This window comes from Bemisia tabaci, chromosome 2 (assembly GCF_918797505.1).
Source record: "Bemisia tabaci chromosome 2, PGI_BMITA_v3".
NCBI lineage: Eukaryota > Metazoa > Arthropoda > Insecta > Hemiptera > Aleyrodidae > Bemisia > Bemisia tabaci.
This window is the reverse complement of record NC_092794.1, coordinates 65,751,208-65,769,904: the sequence shown is the minus strand read 5'-3', so window position 1 is coordinate 65,769,904 and position 18,697 is coordinate 65,751,208. Positions and strand designations below refer to the sequence as shown.

At 35.3% G+C, this 18,697-nt stretch overlaps 1 protein-coding gene across 13 annotated transcripts in view; it reads left to right on the top strand.

The window, feature by feature from the left end:
- The window catches only part of LOC109039805 (dynein axonemal heavy chain 3), a 73,216-nt gene that overhangs the window by 30,399 nt on the left and 24,120 nt on the right, over positions 1 to 18,697 (top strand). For all 13 annotated transcript variants that reach the window (XR_011899143.1, XR_011899141.1, XR_011899142.1 and 10 more), the window contains 17 exons: positions 1,264 to 1,478; positions 1,896 to 2,134; positions 2,963 to 3,146; positions 3,614 to 3,799; positions 4,491 to 4,717; positions 6,009 to 6,186; positions 6,728 to 6,964; positions 7,991 to 8,230; positions 8,793 to 8,953; positions 9,582 to 9,722; positions 10,511 to 10,673; positions 11,512 to 11,634; positions 12,696 to 12,887; positions 13,942 to 14,135; positions 15,149 to 15,356; positions 16,908 to 17,028; positions 18,211 to 18,350. Coding sequence is in view for 8 of the 13 variants with exons in the window: in XM_072296083.1 (XP_072152184.1) it covers positions 1,264 to 1,478; positions 1,896 to 2,134; positions 2,963 to 3,146; positions 3,614 to 3,799; positions 4,491 to 4,717; positions 6,009 to 6,186; positions 6,728 to 6,964; positions 7,991 to 8,230; positions 8,793 to 8,953; positions 9,582 to 9,722; positions 10,511 to 10,673; positions 11,512 to 11,634; positions 12,696 to 12,887; positions 13,942 to 14,135; positions 15,149 to 15,356; positions 16,908 to 17,028; positions 18,211 to 18,350 (3,149 nt within the window). In the remaining 5 variants the exon portion in view is untranslated. The remainder of the gene's footprint in view (positions 1 to 1,263; positions 1,479 to 1,895; positions 2,135 to 2,962; positions 3,147 to 3,613; positions 3,800 to 4,490; positions 4,718 to 6,008; positions 6,187 to 6,727; positions 6,965 to 7,990; positions 8,231 to 8,792; positions 8,954 to 9,581; positions 9,723 to 10,510; positions 10,674 to 11,511; positions 11,635 to 12,695; positions 12,888 to 13,941; positions 14,136 to 15,148; positions 15,357 to 16,907; positions 17,029 to 18,210; positions 18,351 to 18,697) is intronic.

Sequence of the window (18,697 nt, the reverse complement as noted above, 5' to 3'; positions counted from 1 at the left end):
AGAAATGAAGAGTTTATTTTGTTGTAGAGCATATGTAATGAACAGATATGGTTTAACAGTTGCTCCTGTTCAGCGGTAATATATCAATCGACATCGTAAAGTAATTTAGGTCTTTATTTTATTCCCTGTTAGTCTTTTCCTCTCTAACCACAGCTAGCAGCAAGACTCCTACAGATTTTTATTTACACATCCAAGATGACCATATCCTATTACAGGCCTGTAACAAATTTAAGCTTGTCATTAAGGAGCTTAGTGAGCAATACTCTCTTAATTCAATCAATCATAATAATTTCCTTTTATTCATAGTGAAGAACAATTCTTTTCAAGTGCCTGAAACAGGATCTTTATTTTGGTCGTACTTGATGGTAGTGTTTTGGTTCAGGTGATTGTTATTTAGTCATCAATTGATTTTTGTAACGGTCGTCCATGGAGATTTAGGACCCCCCCCCCCTGCCCTAATGGAAAAACACTATATGGTATCATAGTTATATTAAAAAAATGGTAAAAAAAATCTATGCTTAAAAAACCATTGACTGCTTCCTCAAAAAAATACTGCAATAATGATAATTGATAGCCAAAACAATTCCTTGAGTTATATTCAAACATAGCTTTTAGTTTCATTTCTTAATTAAGTAGTCAGAGTAGGTATTAATAAGTAATTAGGGTTTGTTATAGAATTTCCCCTAGTTCCACAGATCTCCCAGTGGGATTTTTCAATAAACTTTTCTCTTTCTTATGGGGATCCTGAAGTTCCTGTTTCTGATAAGAAACTGTAAGACCTTATTTGTGGTTAAATACTAGATTTACTGGATCAATACATCATCCGTTGCAGCTAATATTTTTTCTTTCTGTATCAAAGTAAGAATGTCATAAGTATGTATGTATAAGCCGCCTTTACGGCACGCTAGGGCCCTCTGCGATGCCTACCCGTCACAGGAATCTGTCATGGTAGAGATCCTCCGGAAGCTGGCATCTCTCCATCTCTTTACAAATGCCCTCCACCCACCGTTTGACTGAACGCCCTTTCCGTCACTTACCTGGGGGGACTCACTCCAGCACCTTCTTCGGCAACCTGGTATCAGCCATTCAAGCCAGAAATGGCATTTGTAAATCGAAAAAACCATGGAGTTTAATGCGCTATAAACTGTAGCTATCTTGAGGTAGAATCTTGAGGACACCTAAGCTTTTATAAGGTTACTTAAAAAACAATGAAAAATCGAAGGGATACCAATTATGTTTCATTATTTTTATCTTGCGTTTCAGGTGATGGTAAAACTCTTTTTAACCGATATATAAGACAGCTTTGCAGTGGTGAAATAGAGGAGCATCCGAGACCTGTCAAATTCAAACTAACTAAAAATCAGATGTTTCCTGAAAAAATCTCCGTGTTTGATGCAGTGTATGACAAGAAGAACAATGGGCAGTGGATTCCATGGCTTGAAATAGCAGACAAAGCTCCTCTCTCTCCCAATGCCAAGGTACATATTTGCTTATCAGTGCTTTGTCATATTCTCATTGGAAGTTGAATTACTTACCGCAGTCTGCAGAAAGTGCTGCAAGCGGGCTCTGTCTTAGGATTAAGGGCTCTCTTGTGTTGCATGAAAATATTTTCACCAGCTGTTTTGAAAATATTCCAGCCATGACTAATTTTGAAGTAAAATTCACAAAAAAATGCTGAATTCTAAGGAAACAAAAATAAAAATGCTAAGTTTAGTAGTTAGTTGTCAGACTTATTTTACGGCTTTTCTCTATCTTCAATAGTCGTAGAGAAAGAGAAAGAAAACTTACCTTTCGGGACACCCTTGTATTGCTCTAATACAAGTAAAAATCTCTAATTTTTCAATATTCAAAGTGCTTTTACAATCTATTAATATACCATCTATGACTGTTTGCAGGCAAACTCTCTCATAATTCCTACTGAAGAACTGACAAAGCAGAGATTCTTTCTACGACTCCTTCTGAATTCAAGAATTCCAGTTTTATTCATAGGTCCATCAGGTACAGGAAAGTCTCTAACTGTCCTGGATCATCTGGCAAATGCTCCTAAAAACAAATTCATTTCAAACTCAATTAATTTTTCAGGCTGCACATCTGCAAATCAAACACAAGATATAATCATGTCGAAGCTGGATAGGTAAGAACTACCACTCAGTAAATTAACGTGAAGTATAATCAAGTTTAATCAACTTCAGTTGCTTGGTATGCGTATTTAATGAATAGTGAGACCAATGATATGAGCGAGATTCTGTCAATCTTACAAGGCCTTAGCCCTCAGCTCAAGGCTTTTTTTAAGAAACAATGATTAAGTGTAAATATACGCACTTCTCATTTTTATATTAATGTGGTCTATGGATCGGTGGAAGTTACACCCCTTCTTTAAAACTCTGATACATCCTAGTTAAAGTATCAGATAAATTATTATGAGCACAATAAAAGATGGCATACCGTTGCTCTTGCTTCAACCCTGCTGGCAAGCTCATTACTCAACAAGAGAAAATGCATCGTCACAGTGTGAACTACTTGCTCAACTGAGGTAGACAGAATGTTTCAATTTCAATGAAAACACAAACAAACAAGATGAAACTCGCTTAGACAAGTGTAAACTTGATCCACAACGTTGGAACATATTTGGCAATGTCTGAGGCTCATACGGTGTTCTCCCTTAGTCATTGGCGGATTCAGAAAATTGACAGCATTGTCTTTTCTCCATTTAAACCTATGGAAATGTATCGATTCTTGGAGGGGTCAGGTGCTCTAACAAGAATTTATTTTCTAGCATAGGTTTAAATGGAGGAAATCCGGTGTTGCCAAATTGCTGGATCCGCCTCTGCCCTTAGTATGGCAATGCTGAGCTGCAAAGGCCCATTTGTGTATCCATGTAAATGCTATTTGATTTTATCTCAGTGTAAAATCCGAGAGTTTCAAAAACCTGTAATGAAATGTTCCCTGTTGTGTACTTCAGGCGTAGGAAAGGTGTCTTTGGACCACAAATGGGGAAACAATATATTCTTTTCATTGATGATTTGAGCATTTCATCTAAAGATTCATTTGGAACTCAACCTCCAATAGAACTTCTTCGCCAGTGGGTCGACCATAAGCATTGGTATGATTTGAATGACAAAACCCGGATTGACCTCGTTGATATTGTAAGTTTCAAAAGTAATTTTACTGTTGTCTCAAAACTTAAAATTTAATTGGTTTGAAAATAATTATCACCTCAGCTGCGGTCTTTTTTCAAGATGTGTTTTACAGTCAAAGGAATATTATTTTTAAGACTCGAACATAGTATGCGAAAAATGCTGAAATTTTAATGATATTACTGATATTACGGAAGTCAGACCTTTAAGAGTGTTTTAAAATTTATTTGATTTGTTCAAGATTTATTTGGAAGAGGTACAAATTTGAAATTCTATTCCTTATGCTTTTTAAAACCAAAATAGTAAACATCACTGACTCCTGAAAATTTGGAGCTGCATTTATCTTGAACTGCAATGAAGCTCTGACAAACTTTTAAAAAAGATGTTTCATCATTCTGTGTTGTGGAAAATTTGTAAGAATTCGTCGCTTGGTATTTGTAATTTTAAGGAGTCCATTTGTTCTTTATTTCCTGCAGCTATTTGTCGGTGTCTCTTTACCACCTGGAGGTGGTTCTCATAATGTCTGTTTTCGGTTTCTCAGACACATGCTACCCATAGGCTCTGATCTTTTTGAAGACAAAATGATTCTTGGAATTTTCACAAAGATTTTAGACTGGCATCTAGCCAAAGGCTTCAATGAAAATATCTGTCGACTTAGTCAAGTGAGTAAAATCATTTTTTAGGATTGCTGTAGGTGAAGGGTTTTGAACTAAGAACATTATTTACATTCATTTGATAAATTGGTTGGATGCATACAATAGATTGGTAGAGCCAGACCCAGACGAGCAATACGGGACTATTGTGACTGTTCCTGGTGGGCCCGGTCTGTCACAGGGCCAATCCAATAGGAGAAAAAGAGAAAAAAAATAAGTGGGCAGAGGAAAGGAGAGAAGAAAAAGTTATGAGAAAATAAGCCCTAGACCCCTTTACTAATTGCGCTGGAAGGGAAGCGCTTTTTACGAATGGGACTGGATCATTGGAGCTCGGCTTCTCAAATTTTGAGACTTAAAATTTCTCAAACACTTTTTTTTTCACCCTCTTCATCAAATTCAACATCAGTCTGGATCAAGAGGTTGCATGAGACTGGATCGGGATCGTCGTAGTAATATAAACTATCCTGGGCTAGTCAACATTTATTTATTTTTTATCACTACTATTCATGTATTTAATTATATTTATTACTTGTTCAAAGAAAAATGGAATTTATAGAGCAAGAATTTACAAGGTGAAAAGTCAAGATTTTCTTATGGATCATGAAGTGTAAAAAATATTAACTCGGATTTCCTTGCTTTCATGTCTGCCCCATACGCTCAAATTATAAATTTTTTGTACATTTTTTTTCTTTTTTTTCAGGCAGTGATAAAAGCCACCTTACATATTTACAAAATGGTCACTTGCAAGTTTTTGCCAAGTCCCACTCAGTGCCAGTATAGGTTCAATTTACGAGATTGTTCCAGGGTTGTCAATGGAATTTTGCAACTACCTTCCACACGATGCCCAGAGTCAGAGAATTTACTACGCTTGTGGGTGCATGAAACTACGCGTGTTTTCTCAGACCGTTTACTTCAGGGGAAGGAACAGTAAGTCAAGAGTCATCCAGTCATTTTCATCTTGAATTTTCTTCGCAGAAAGAGGAACAAGTAAATCTTCTAAATTTCATGAAATTTGAAGTTGAGTTATTTTTTGTTGGTTTCAGATTATCTTGAAAGAATCTAAAAAAAACCAATTAATAATACGTATATATATTTTTTATCAGTATTACACTTTATTACCTAATTATATTTAAGAAAAAAATACTATCGAGTCATATTTATGAGATGTTGATGATGCAACTCCCAAACCACGCATTTCATTTGTGGTGTTTATAAATCTCTGCTCCTAATTAATTTTTAAGGAGAAAAAAAATCAACATTATTCCTTGAAGTTTCTTCAAAATTTACTTCGCTTAAAGAAGAAAAGAACAAGATTCTTAAGAATTGACCTTGAATGGTGCTCCTTTTAATTGACAAAGTGTGGGAAGAAGTCTGCAACATTGCTAACTGAGATGCATTGCTTGAAAGTTTCACTGTCAATATATATTATTCAATGGACCACTAGACAGGGTACGAATTTAAGCAATCTGATACATGATTCTTAACCAAAATTTCACCCTTCAAAACTACTGAAACCAACTCCGAACGAAGATATTAACGTTTTTATTTCACACTGGTTACAAGGAATTTGAACTGCCCGCTCACAAGAAACTCAAAGCTTTACGTAAGTCAAATGGCGCACTACAACGGTTTCAGCTAGCTTCTCAATCGAGCAATGTTCATTTCCCGTCATGTATTTTTCAAACTATAAGTAATTTGCTACAGCTGAGTCAATGCGTCAAGATTGAGGTTGCCAGATTTTTTTATCGCAGAGACGTTCATGATAACGTTTAGCGCGCGATGTGAATCACGTAGAGCATTGAGTTTTCATGAGCGGGTGGTTTGAATTCACGCATCAAGAATCATTAAATATCTTCGGAAGGAGTTGATTTCGGTAATTTTCGTTGTGCGAATTGTGTTCTACGTTAAATTCTGGTTCAGAGACATGTATCGGATTGCTTAAATTTGTACCTTGTCTAGTGGTCCATTATATCCATAAAATATGTATTATTAATTAATGTTTAATTTTTATTTTATACTCACGTTTTGGTGTGAGCATGCAATAAATCGAAACTGATGGTTTAAGGTTGAGAATGCGGTTTGATGATATTTTGTCCATGAGCTTACTGAAAACCATGTTTATTTTTTGGCTCATTTATTTTTATATTTTTTGTTCTTTTTTTTGCAAAATCATTCCATTCTATTGAAAATAGTTTTTCCCTTCGTTTCTCTTTTTCAGAAAAGAATTTTTTAATGCTCTAAAAGAATCCTCATTGACAAATTTAAAGTGCAATTTAAACGAGCTTCTTGCAGATGAAAAAACCTCCAACTGCGATGAACTGAAATTTGAACACCTCAGCACTTTAATTTTTGGTAGTTTTATGGAGCCAAGCTCTGAAAGAAAAGTGTATGATGAGGTAGGTAACATCAGCAAGTGAACTAATTTCTTAGCATTCATTATTGTATTTTCCTGCACTTTTTTACCTCACAAGGTGTAAATGTTTTGGTTAAGTTTAAAGTAACTTTGAATTTGTGAAATGCTTTTATTTTAAAGTTTATGATTAGAGAAGGGTCACAAAGCTTTGTGATGCCGCAACACAGTTATTAACAGCCAAGGAGGAGAAAGCAATACCATATCTCAATGATTCAGTACCCTGTGCTCTGCAGTGCTGTTAGCTAGGAAACAGGAAATCCTTGCAATTTCAACTTTCTCCAGATGAGATTCATGTAGTTTTTATTTTTTTTTTCAAAAAGTAACCTTGTTAAGCTGCCTTTTAATTCTCTTTTTTTGGAAATTTCTCACTTTCAGTTTCTGTCTAAACATGTTCTTTTGTCCCTTCCAAGGCCGCAGTATCCCCCGGATAGCCTAAACAACAGCCTAAAACAACATACAAAAAAAAAAAAGAAAAAAAAAATGTTCTTTTTAAGCTGAATCTCTTCGTCTCAATTTTGCTCCAGATCAAAGACATGGATGCTTTAAAAGAAAAAATGGAGTTCTACCTCAAGGAATACAACAGTTTATGCAAAAAGCCCATGTCAATGGTAATGTTCTGGTTTGCAATAGAACACATATCAAGAGTTGTTCGTATTCTAGAACAAGACAATGGTAATGTACTGCTAATCGGAATCGGTGGCAGTGGACGGCAGAGCATAGTGAAACTGGCCGCCCACATTGCTGACTACTCTGTTTTTCAGGTATGTTAACTTTCTTACTATTTGTTATTCAAGCAGATCAATAAACTAAAATGTTGTTAAAATATTGTCCTCGTTAGTAGGACAGTATAAAACTAAGCTGAAATGGAATAAAATGAATTTTCACCCGGATAGGTGTATAGTATAAATTGATTTTTTTATATTTTCTTTGTGTCTTGATATTGGACGAGCTCTAGGTACCTCCTCTGATAATCTACAATCCTCTAATTGTCTGACTTGATAAAGATATGGAAAAGGAATTGAATGATGCAATTGACTCAAGTTGGAGAGATAATTTAAGGGAGTAAAAGTTAGTTTTAATGATTATAATAAAATAAAATAAATAAACGAAAAAAAAAAAATAAAAGAAAACCTTCTATTTATATCAGTCTAGTAACCGCTGAAGAGATCTACTGGTTAGAAGAGATAAAGCCACCTTAGTACACTTTTGTATGTAAAATGTCATGAAAATCCAGCTGTGCACATCAAGAATGTGTATTATCTAATCCTCAACCTACAAGCGTAATCTATGAAATCAAGCTTTTTCAATATTGCATCCACAGGCAGTTTCTCCAAGTCATTAGCATTCAGATTTGTCTTGAGAAAAGCTTAGGAAAACCTAGAGGGAAGAAAAGTCTTGATAACTGCTACACATCTTTATCCAGCATGATTCTAATTAATTTAAAGCATCTGTTTTTGTGACCCAAAGAAATAAAGAGGAATCAAATGCTTTAAAAGTATTGAAATCATCAAGAGAAATCTTTCATAAAACATTTAAATTTACTTGATTACGTGAGAATGCTCCCATAACCAGTTTACCAAAAAACAAAGAGTGTAATAATCCTCGCATCAAAGAAAAATCTAGCTTGGCTTAGGCCTACAACAAAATTCGTTGGCCCTCTGCTTGTTTCATCTCATTTTTAAACACTGGCCTTATGTATCTGAACCGTTGAATTTAATCAACTCTCACTCAATAGTGTAATTTGTCCTTTGTGCCTGCTAATATTTGTTTGACTTTACTTTGGCTAGATTAATATCATAAAAAGTTATAGCATGGAAAATTGGCGAGAGGACTTGAAAACACTTCTCTGTAAAGCTGGTTGTGATGGCAAAGCGCAAACTTTTTTGATAGTCGATGGGCAGATTGTAGATGATTTGATTCTTGAAGACATCAACACTATTTTACACACTGGCGACATTCCCAACTTATTTGCTTCGGATGAAAAAACGGACATTGTTGACAAGATGGTGATTGTCTCAAGAGATTTGGTGAGTTGCATTGGCCAATTTACAATACCCTTGTATAAAATGATGTTAAGTTGATCCAATATTAACGTAGTTGTTAATAAATATTATGAGGACTGTACTGCTCCATTCCAGGCTGTGCTTTTCTTTAAGTGCAGCCATCGCAAGAAGCTCCTAAGAATTTCGTACGCAAAATTTATCGTGCCCATTTCAACCAAGAGAGACAAAGCAAAGGAGTTACAAGGAGCACAGGAGGTTCATCGTTACAATATCTCCTTGCACTCGGCAGTGTTGACTATTTCTATGTCCTCTTTACAAAATAGCGTCACTGCAATTCTATCAACGAGACAGAGACCTGCAAAGGTATTTACTGAACACTCGTTGAAAGTGGCAAAAAATTATTCTATTTATATTAAAGCAAGAAATTTTAACAATTAGAAATACTTGTTTTAAGTCATGTACATACATCCTTTTTCTATACAAGGCAGAAAAAAATAAAAGAGTAGCTTTGCCAAAATCATGCATTAGGATATCTTGTCAAATAATGTAGCCTATGATGGTTTTTTTTTTTTTTTATTGATTTCAGGGAAGCAAGATAGACACAACTCCTCTTGCTTTGTACAATTTCTTCCTTGAGCGTGTCAAGAGTAATGTTCGTTTTGCTTTTGCCATGTCACCAATTGGCAAGGTTTTCAGGCACAGAATACGCTCGTTTCCATTCTTAATTAACCTGTGCACAATTGATGGGTAAGATCAGCTCTCTGCTTACATATTATTATTCTGTGCTCAGTCAAATATTGTTGCTCTCAAAGATTATTCTCCTTATTTTTTTTAGTGTATATCTGAGTATTTTGTTGAAAAAAAAAAGAGAAAGAAAAACGATACAAAACGAATTCATATACTAAATAACTAATATATTTTTAAAGAGCTGGAATTATAACCTTTTACTCTGTGTACCTAGAATGTTTTTGACTCAAACAGTGCTTAAGGAACAATGGAAATTTACTTTCTGAACGATCCTCATGTTTCACTGCAGCAATGTAAACATAAACCCCTTTGGATGAGTGCTGAAAGGAAAGTAATAAAAGCGAATGTACAAAGACCAACCATTAGGCTCCTAAGCTTTCCAAAACGCCCACGATCAACTCAATTTGATCACTTTTGAAGCTATGAAAGATTTGTCAACAAACCAGGTGCGAAGGAATTTTCCGTTATTTGAAGCAATTTTTATTTATTTATTTTTACTTTTGCTGCCCGAAATTAAAATCCACTCTGAATGAAAATTTATCCAGCTTTTATGATAGGTGAAGAAAGTTTATTATTTAATATCCTCCTCTCATCTCAAAATAATATTATCAATACATGTTTTCATCAGTTTTTGTGCGTGGCCAGAAGATGCTCTTGAAAAAGTAGCTCAAAAATTGCTGTCAGATTCTCAGCTGTCAGAACAACAACATGGTCAGTGCGCTCTCATCAGCAAGGAATTCCATTTGTCTGTTGTTGATGCAGCCAAGAGGTGATTTTTTACAAAATTTTGTATGTTCTCTAGCTACTGTATTTTTTTCTGTCCTGCCTATCCTGCTCCCTTCCATCCCCTTCTTTGCATGAGACCACCTTTCAAATCAGAAGCAATAAAGACGGAACACATATCACTGTGAAAAGTAATGAAACTGATATTAATTGGATTGCATTTTGCGAAAAGGAACCAAGAGAATTCCTATATGTCGCCAAGATTGTGCAACTTTTTTTACCTTGCAAATATGAACTGATCATCTACACGAATTTTATCTTTAGTCATAAGTAATTCCTCTGTAAATTTAATTTTTCGCATGATTTAAGTAATTTCATTGCAAAGAATGTAAGTTGCACAATCCTAGCAACATTGAAATGCTCTTGGTTCCCTTTTGCAAAATGGAATCCAATTAGGAGTCACATTGACACGGCATACTGCTTTAATTGTTAGAAGGATGCCCATATCAAAGCATTTGTGGCTGTCTTTGTCTGGTAAATGATAACCTAACGTAAGCACCAAAATGCGCACAATACCCAGCCCTAGGCACTGTTGATGATGCTTGTGCAAAGACCTTCTTATACAGAGACCCAGTCATTATCGGCAACATATGTAGTGTAACAACCTGTTATGGCAAACTTTCCCAGAGATGTAGTGATAGTTTTTTCAGCCCTACTCATTCATATACAAAGATAGACGAGCATATTTTTTTGTTTTTCTTCCATCTAAATAATAAAATAGATGATAATGTGACATGAGATATGACTTGACTGTTCTTATTTCCTCCTAATTAGGTTTCATGATCTAACAAAGAGACCAATATACATCACACCAACTTCTTATTTGGAGCTTATCAAGACATTTCGTTCTCTCCATGGTATGAAAGTGGACGAAATCACTACTTTGCGCACAAGATACGAGATTGGATTGGAAAAGCTAGATTTTGCAGCCAGCCAGGTAAGCTTAGACAACATTTTCTGGATATTTATTAAAATACATTCTCTGTCAGCAAGCACCTCTGTTTTTCACTCTCCTCCTCGAGTCATCACTCAAATGAGTTTTCAATTTCAGATCAGAAGATTTGAAGGCCCTACCTCTAGCACGCCTTTTTGTCCATTTATGATATTTGTGCACTGCTAGAAACATGACCAGATTTATACATAGGCCTTGGAAGCTGCGGTCTAGGATGGCAAATTTTGGGGGGTGGCAAACAATGTGCGAAAAGAAAAACAAAGATAGCTGAGCAACACCGCTGCAAACACCGTGTTGCCGGAAGAGTGGCGCGACAACTTTCGATGCAATCCAGGAGAATTAGGTGCAAGATGATGACTAGTATGGATAAAAAAAATGGGGTATGAGGAAGTCTGAAAATCTGTATTAAATAATATATTGGGTATGAAATTTACGAACGGCATAAACTCCCCCCCCCCCCCCTTGATGACAAGATGTGAAAGCAGCAAAACCTTAACAGCCTCTGGGCAGCAATTTCATAACCCCGATCATAAAAAAATAAGAGAAATTTAAGCCACTGTCTATGAAATGTGAATAAGGCGAGTGTGGGAATGCCGAATGTGACACAGTAAAATTTTGCGCACAATACGTTGTCCTCCGTACGCTGCAAAATCAGTGTCCCTTCTTCACCATAAGATCTCTATTTCCCTACTTTTCACAGAAATATATCATGCTTAAATGGCAAATGTTTCGTGTAGTTTGAATTGTATTATTTATTTCCCACTATTTCCTACATTTTTAGTTTTCTATCTTTTTATCCTATTTCAATTTTTCCCCTCTTCAGGTTATCATCATGCAAAATGAGCTTCATGTTCTACAACCACAACTGAAGCTTACATCTGAGCAGACAGAAAAACTAATGGTGAAAATTGAACAAGATACTGTCAACGTAGAAGCCTCAAAGGAAGTGAGTAATTTTTTACTTTTTTTAATAAAAATATTGTATTCAATTTGGGTATATAAGTCGTCATCTCTTAATACTTGTCTAAGTGCACCTGCCAAGGGCAGTCCACTTTTTCATTTGACATATTTACAAACACGTTTTCCCGGAATGATATAAAGTCAGAGAAATTTAGGAAAGAAAAATATTTTTTCGTCAGTTTGCTGATGTATATTCTATTTTAAGTATTATTTTCCTTTGCTTGTGAACAAAGCAGAAGAATCTTGGGTTCAGTTTTAGGTTCAATGTTAAAGCTTGTTATAACGTAAACCATTGTTCAATCGTGCCAAAAATTTCAATTTTATCACTAAAAATTTTAATGGTTTCTATTTGACTGAAAACTTAAGCTCACTTTGTCTCCTCCCGCTCAAAGTATCACAAGCTCCATTCACGCTTAGACGTTAAGTTGCCAGACATCTCAAAGCAGTTTGAACATCTCCTTTTAAGAAAATTTCAGGAATTGATTTTGATGAAATATTAAGCAAAATTATCTAGTGATTCTGCGCATTAGTTTTTCTTTTAACAATTGAACAAGTTTGAGTAATCTGGCTATTCAAGCACTAATGGCGGTTGTAATTCTTTGGTCAGAAGATGGCGATTTATGAATGCTCAAAAAAAAAAAAAAAAAAAAAAAAAAAAAAAAAAAAAAAAAAAAAAAAAAAAAAAAAAAAAAATAGGTTCAATTATTAAATTCTATCATACTGAAAAAATGCATGGTCAAAGTTTAAAAAGTCAACTATGGAACTTATGGAAATTGTCTAAAAAAGATTTGATCTTAGTAATTTCTTTATAAACTGATCGGAGGACGCACACGTTGTAAGACAGTATGTTAGAGTTTTTTGCCAACAGGCATTAAAAGCTGAAAATCTCAATACAGAGGGAAAAAGCTCATATGAGCACAATTTTGCCTCCAAGAGATATGCTGTTTGGTGCATACTTTCTTTACCCGATCAAAGCGAGCTAGTGAAGTACCTCTTTCTCTTCATGATAGCCAAATCAGTATGTTTTGTTTTTTCTGTTGTTTGTAGATTGTGGCTGCTGATGAGGCACTAGCGAATGAAGCAGCAGCTGCCTCACAGGCTATCAAAGATGACTGTGAAAGTGATCTTGCCGAAGCAACACCTGCTCTAGAATCTGCCATCGCTGCACTGAACACTTTGAAGCCAGCTGATATCACAGTTGTCAAGTCAATGAAGAACCCACCTGCAACTGTTAAACTGGTACCTTTTCAATCGTCTCTGGTGGAAATAACTCTTAAGAAATCATTTTGCCATGAGTTGAATAGTCCCTTTTATTATTTTTCATTTTACGAAAAATTTATTGACTCTAAATATGGTGCAAAAGGTCGTTCCATCTCAAAGCTGGAGAGGTTGATCAGGAAAGATTTCTGACCCATGTTTTTCTATGTGACGTTTTTCATGTGGCAATTGGTTTAATGCTAGATTGTAAAAAATTAAAGTGGACGATAAACTCTCCTGAAAAGGGGTCTGAATGCAGGACAAATGGCTGTATTTTTTAAGGTTGTCCAAAATACTTGCAAATGGAACTCATGCAGGCATTAAGGATTAGTAATTTATATACTTCTTCCTTAGTATAATGTCGCAAAATTTTTCATTGGTACCACTGATTTTCTATGAAACAAACTTTCAAGCTCAAAAAAGTCTCTCAAAGTTGGGACTGTAAATGAGGGGACTCTCTATACTACGCTGAGAGTCCACCTCTATGTCTAATCAAACTCTCTAAGCTCAGATGAGGAGCTAATAGATAAGCAACGTTGCTATGGCTCCAGCTTTGGAGCCCGGAGACAAAAGGGCAACCCAGATATTTTATTTGCTCCCTATCTTCCTATTTATCCTATCTAATTTAATAGATTCAGAAGTGGACTCTCAGCGTAGCATGAGGAACCATCTCCATTATGGCTTCAACTTTGAGAGCATTTTTGAAGCTTTAAAGTTTGTTTTAGAGAAAACCAGTGGCATTATTGTGTCTCTTGAAAAATTTCACCCCAGAGAAAACACTCAAATTGCAAATCCTTCATGCACGCAAGAGCTCCATTGCTATCTTGTTTTTGTCGGGAAACTTGGTTGATGTAGAAAAGAAAGGTTTTTCTCGATTTTCCTTGATGCCTCAAGAGGTGAACAAAAATGAAAAATCCGTGTGACAGTCACTTTTAATTTAATCAGTTATCCATAACATCAATAGTTAGGTAATAGCATTTTTGAGAAAGGGCTATGCATTGACCGAAAATTGTATCTTTCTCATTCTTGTTTCTAGGTGATGGAAGCAGTGTGTGTCATGAAAGGAATCAAATCTGAACGTAGGCCTGATGCTAGTGGTTCTGGAGCTATGATTGAAGATTACTGGGGACCATCACTGAAACTCCTGGGTGATCTTAAATTTCTCGACAGTTTGAAAACTTATGATAAAGATAATATCAATCCGAGTGTAATGAAGCTGATTCGAGAAAAGTAAGATTATTGGCAAAGTAAATAACTAAAACTTATTGCGAGGTATTTCTTGCTGTTTCATAATTTGTACATAGAGTACTAGAGTTTACTAAACCAATCAAAAATTGGAGAGAGAGAGAAAAGCTTTATAATAACAACTGGAAAGTCAGTTGCAAGTAGTTTTTCATAACTTCTTAAATTCGTTTTCGTTTGTAACGCAAGCCTTCCATTCATTTTCCTCAGTAGAGATAGTTTTTCATTTGTGAATGAGATTGGAGTGGGGGCTTGCAAAGTGATCAATCAAATTTAACTTTCAATCAGTCGTTTGTTAATTGAATCTCTCAGTTCGAAAACGACCCATCTTGTAGAAATACAATTTTTCAGAAGATGATAAAAACTGCGTAACAGCCAGAATTGGAATATTTCTATGCAAAAAAATGAACATCATAAAAATCTGAGTTGGGTCATCTTTGAACTGAGAGATTCAATTGAGAAACGACATCACAGAAATAAAATACATTAGAAATATGAGAAGCTACAAAGACGCGTCTGCCTTAATGATCAAGACAAACAATAACCACCGAATGAATGTGCGTGAAGTTGGCATTGCAAACACAATCGTTAATTATGGGAGAGCCAGTCTCTCCAATGCCTCCTCCTTAACAAAACAAAGTTTGGCGGTTTTTCTTTCCCTCTTTATTAGGAAAATAAATTTTAAAATAATTGGAAGTTCTCTGATGAGCTATAAGAGCAACAATTCCTAAACATTTTGATGAAAAGCTTAAAATTGCATCTGTTTTTAATGTGGTTTCCTTGCCTCTATCCAACACATAGCTAAATGTGAGGGAATCTAATTCATAATTGTATTCAACATATTTTGTAGCATAATGTTTAAATAATATTCCCAAAGAAAAGATTACTGTTTCCAAAATTTTTTAGTGTATTTTGCTTATTTTTTAAATTTTTTTAAGAGTAACGAATAGTTTTCCTTGACAGCTTAAATGTTAGAGAAAAATTTTGAAATAATTTTCTAGGTACGTGTCAAATCGTTATTTTGATCCTGCTGTCGTGAAAAGCGTCTCAAATGCATGTGAGGGGCTTTGTAAATGGATCCGAGCTATGGAAGTTTATGATAGAGTTATAAAAATTGTTGGCCCAAAAAAAGCAAAGCTAGCGGAGGCAGAAGCGGATTATGCCCTTCAAATGGAGAAATTAAATGAGAAACGTGCTCAACTTCAAAAAGTGAGTTCTTCACATTTACTTTATTTATTTTTTTTATTCTTATTGTTCCATTTTCCTTGTTTACAGATATTATTTATTTTTAAAAATAATATGTATTACAGCTAACCCTTGACCCTGTAAATAGTAAAATATTAAAAAACAGCAAGTTATAATCAGTAAAAATTTGAACAAGGCATGAGTTTGCAAAGAACTTTTACCGTTTCTAATTTTCTACTAAGGCTGTCCCTTAATGACCAGGACTGGTGCTGTACTCAAAAACTAATCAACGGATTAAGCTGATTTTGGACTCAGTTGAAAGATGAAGTCAAAAGAAAGCAATTACGCTAAAGATCACTTCATTTCGATGAAAATTGACCAATTTATGACACTTTAAAAACAGGTTGTAAGTTTTAAGAAATAATTATTTTTAACAAATTCGAAGTTCAATCTCCATTTTCGCTTTCCTCTGGGTCTTCAAGTGCTTCTCTTTTTCTCAAATTATTTGCCTTCAAATCGAATACATTTTTCCATCAGCTCCTTCCATCTTGGCAAAATTGTCCTCTGGAAATCTTTTTGGGGATGCGTTTCAAGTATGCTTAGACTTCGTTCCTGATTGCGTCCTTTGATTCAAATTGCTTGCCGTAGAGAGCTCTCTTCAATTGCAGGAACAACCAAAAGTCGCATGGAGCGAGATCAGGGCTGTATGGTAGGTGCCTGAGGGTCTTTCCATTCTTTCACATTAAATTGCTGGAGGCGTTCGAGGTGTGAGGATGCGCGTTGTCCTGACGGAGCATCCAGGTTGCTTTCAATTGCGAACGTTTTCGCGTGACGTGCTTGCGAAAATCCGTCAGAACTTTGCGATAATTATCGTTAATCACCGTGGTTTTGGTTTTATCGGTTACAAAGTGCTGATAAACCATACCCTCTGAATCAAAAAAAGCAATTAGCATTTGCTGCCAATTTGTTTTCGTTCGGGAAAGATCACCGGAAAAATTTGATGAGTAAAAGAAAAAGAAACAAGTTGAAAAAAACGGTAGGGTATTTTCTCACAATTTGTTTTGCAAGTGTCATAACTTGGTCAGTTTTCATCCAAATTAAGTGATCTCTAGCGCAATCGCTTTTTTTTACTATGTGTTTCAACCGAGCCCAAGATCAGCTCAACCTTTGATTAGTTTTCGAGTTACAGCACCAGTCCCGGTCATTGTGGGACAGCCTTTGTATATCCCGCTTTTAAGTGAAATAGTCCCTCTTCAGTTCCTTTCTCTAAATGTCTTATTTTTAGTAAAAAAATTAATGACATTTATTAGCATTAAGTGATTGAAATGTGCTGTAAAGTGTATAGATTTGCAAGAACAACCCGACCTGAATAATAAATTGGTAGATTTCAAATTCACGAAGCAGTTATTGATTAAAAGCTCTGTAAACATCTTATGAAAAGAATGAACACTAATGCCGTGAGAAATGCCATGCCTTATGAGAATGCCAAACTCATGTGTTTACTCATCAAAAAATTTAAAAGAAAATTTGAGAGGTCATATTTTTTTACACTTAACTCAAATAATATTTTTTTAGGTGACGGGGAAATTACAAGCTCTCAGAGATGAACTAGCAGAAAAAACTAGAGAGAAAAAAGAATTGGAGGATTCAATTGAGCTGTGCTCGCAAAAACTTGATCGTGCTGAAAAATTGATAGGTACTTTGTCTCTAATTTTAAAATTTTATAAGCCTTATCTCTTTTAATACCACAAACAAACTAAGTTGATCCTCCTTGCTGCAAACGACGAACAAGTTATCATGTCTGTTGATCGCACGCTCCAAGACCCCTCCATATGGATGGAATGAGGCTTTTAATGAATGTGCTGTATTTTTTAGTGAGGATATGCACTATAACTCTAGCATATTTAGGACAGAGTGCAAGGGCGACTTGTGTTGCACGAGGGCTTGAAGTGCTCGAAAGGTAACATTCTCTTTCTTAATCTGGTCCGTACGGTGTGCACGCCAAATCGTAACTGCAGTATTGGAAGGGTTTAGTTTGAGCAGTCCACATCACTTGAGCTCATGCTATCAATTTTGTTTTTTTACTTTCTTTTTTTCTCATTTTTTTTTCTTTGCCTTTATCTTTCTTTACTTAACTTGTATTCTGTAATTATTTCAACCAAGATTCCAGATAGTTGAAAACTCTTCAATATTTTCTATCTCATGCAATCAAGAAGAATACTATTTCTCGTTTTTCCTCCCCTTATATTCTCTCCTTTTAGAAGTAGTCAGCTTTTCCATTCCCTGTTTCATGGAATTGTCCATTTCCGACTCATTGCATCCTTGGGTCCATCAATTAAACCAACCCATGAATTGGTCAAAATTCTGGCCATTCGGCAGATTATTTTATTTCTTTGGTGGAGCGTAATTTACATAATCTCCTCAAATTTCCTCTCTTTCCAGCAAGAAAGTTATTGTTCGTGATGGAACTTAGGCATATTTGAACTCTCTTTTCTTTACAAATTTTTAACCTAGATTTTCTCTTATATTTTTGAGTTTCTATTCTAAAAATTGAAAAACGAAAATCACAAATTAATACTCATACTATTCGCTCTACTGGGTACACTGCCTTCAATGATGTATAACCAATTGCAGTAACATCAAGTTTTATTTCTTAATGTATGGTGGATTCAAATCAGTCCATACGAAAAGTAAAAAATATAAATTTACTCAGGCAAATGGTCCAACCTACGCAGATCTGTAATAGATTTGTTGCCTTAAACAGCACTTATAACAGATTGATAATAGTCTCCTGTAATTTCCAACCATTATAATAATTACTTACGAATTTTCTGTCTCAATTATTCTGACTTGTCGGTTTTGGTTTTCCTAATCTCAGGTGGTCTTGGAGGAGAAAAAACTCGTTGGAGTGAAACAGCACGGCAGTTACAAGTGTCTCTGAACAACTCTGCAGGAGATGTGTTGCTTGCAGCAGGAATTGTGGCTTATCTCGGAGCTTTTTCTATCCAGTTCAGGAATGTATGCATCAGTTTAAACTCATTTTCAAGCAATTTTAAGTTCCTCATAAAGTGCCATGGATCCTCGTCTCTAGTTTTACTACCAGGCAAATTTGATGTATGAATTATTCCGTTTGTTAGGGAGAAAATAAACAATGAAATCGTCTAGTTTTTATGTTCCTTTTTCTCCACCAGATTAGATGCACAAAAAGTGTTTACACTAATGTGCAAAATAACCTAGTGTGTGTACAGAGTGTGGCACCCACAACAATAACCATTAATGTAAAGGTTAATTTAGCTTAGAAACTCATAAATACCGATGGAAGCTGCTTTTTGACCTGTCGGCAGTCACTGTCAACTTACTATATA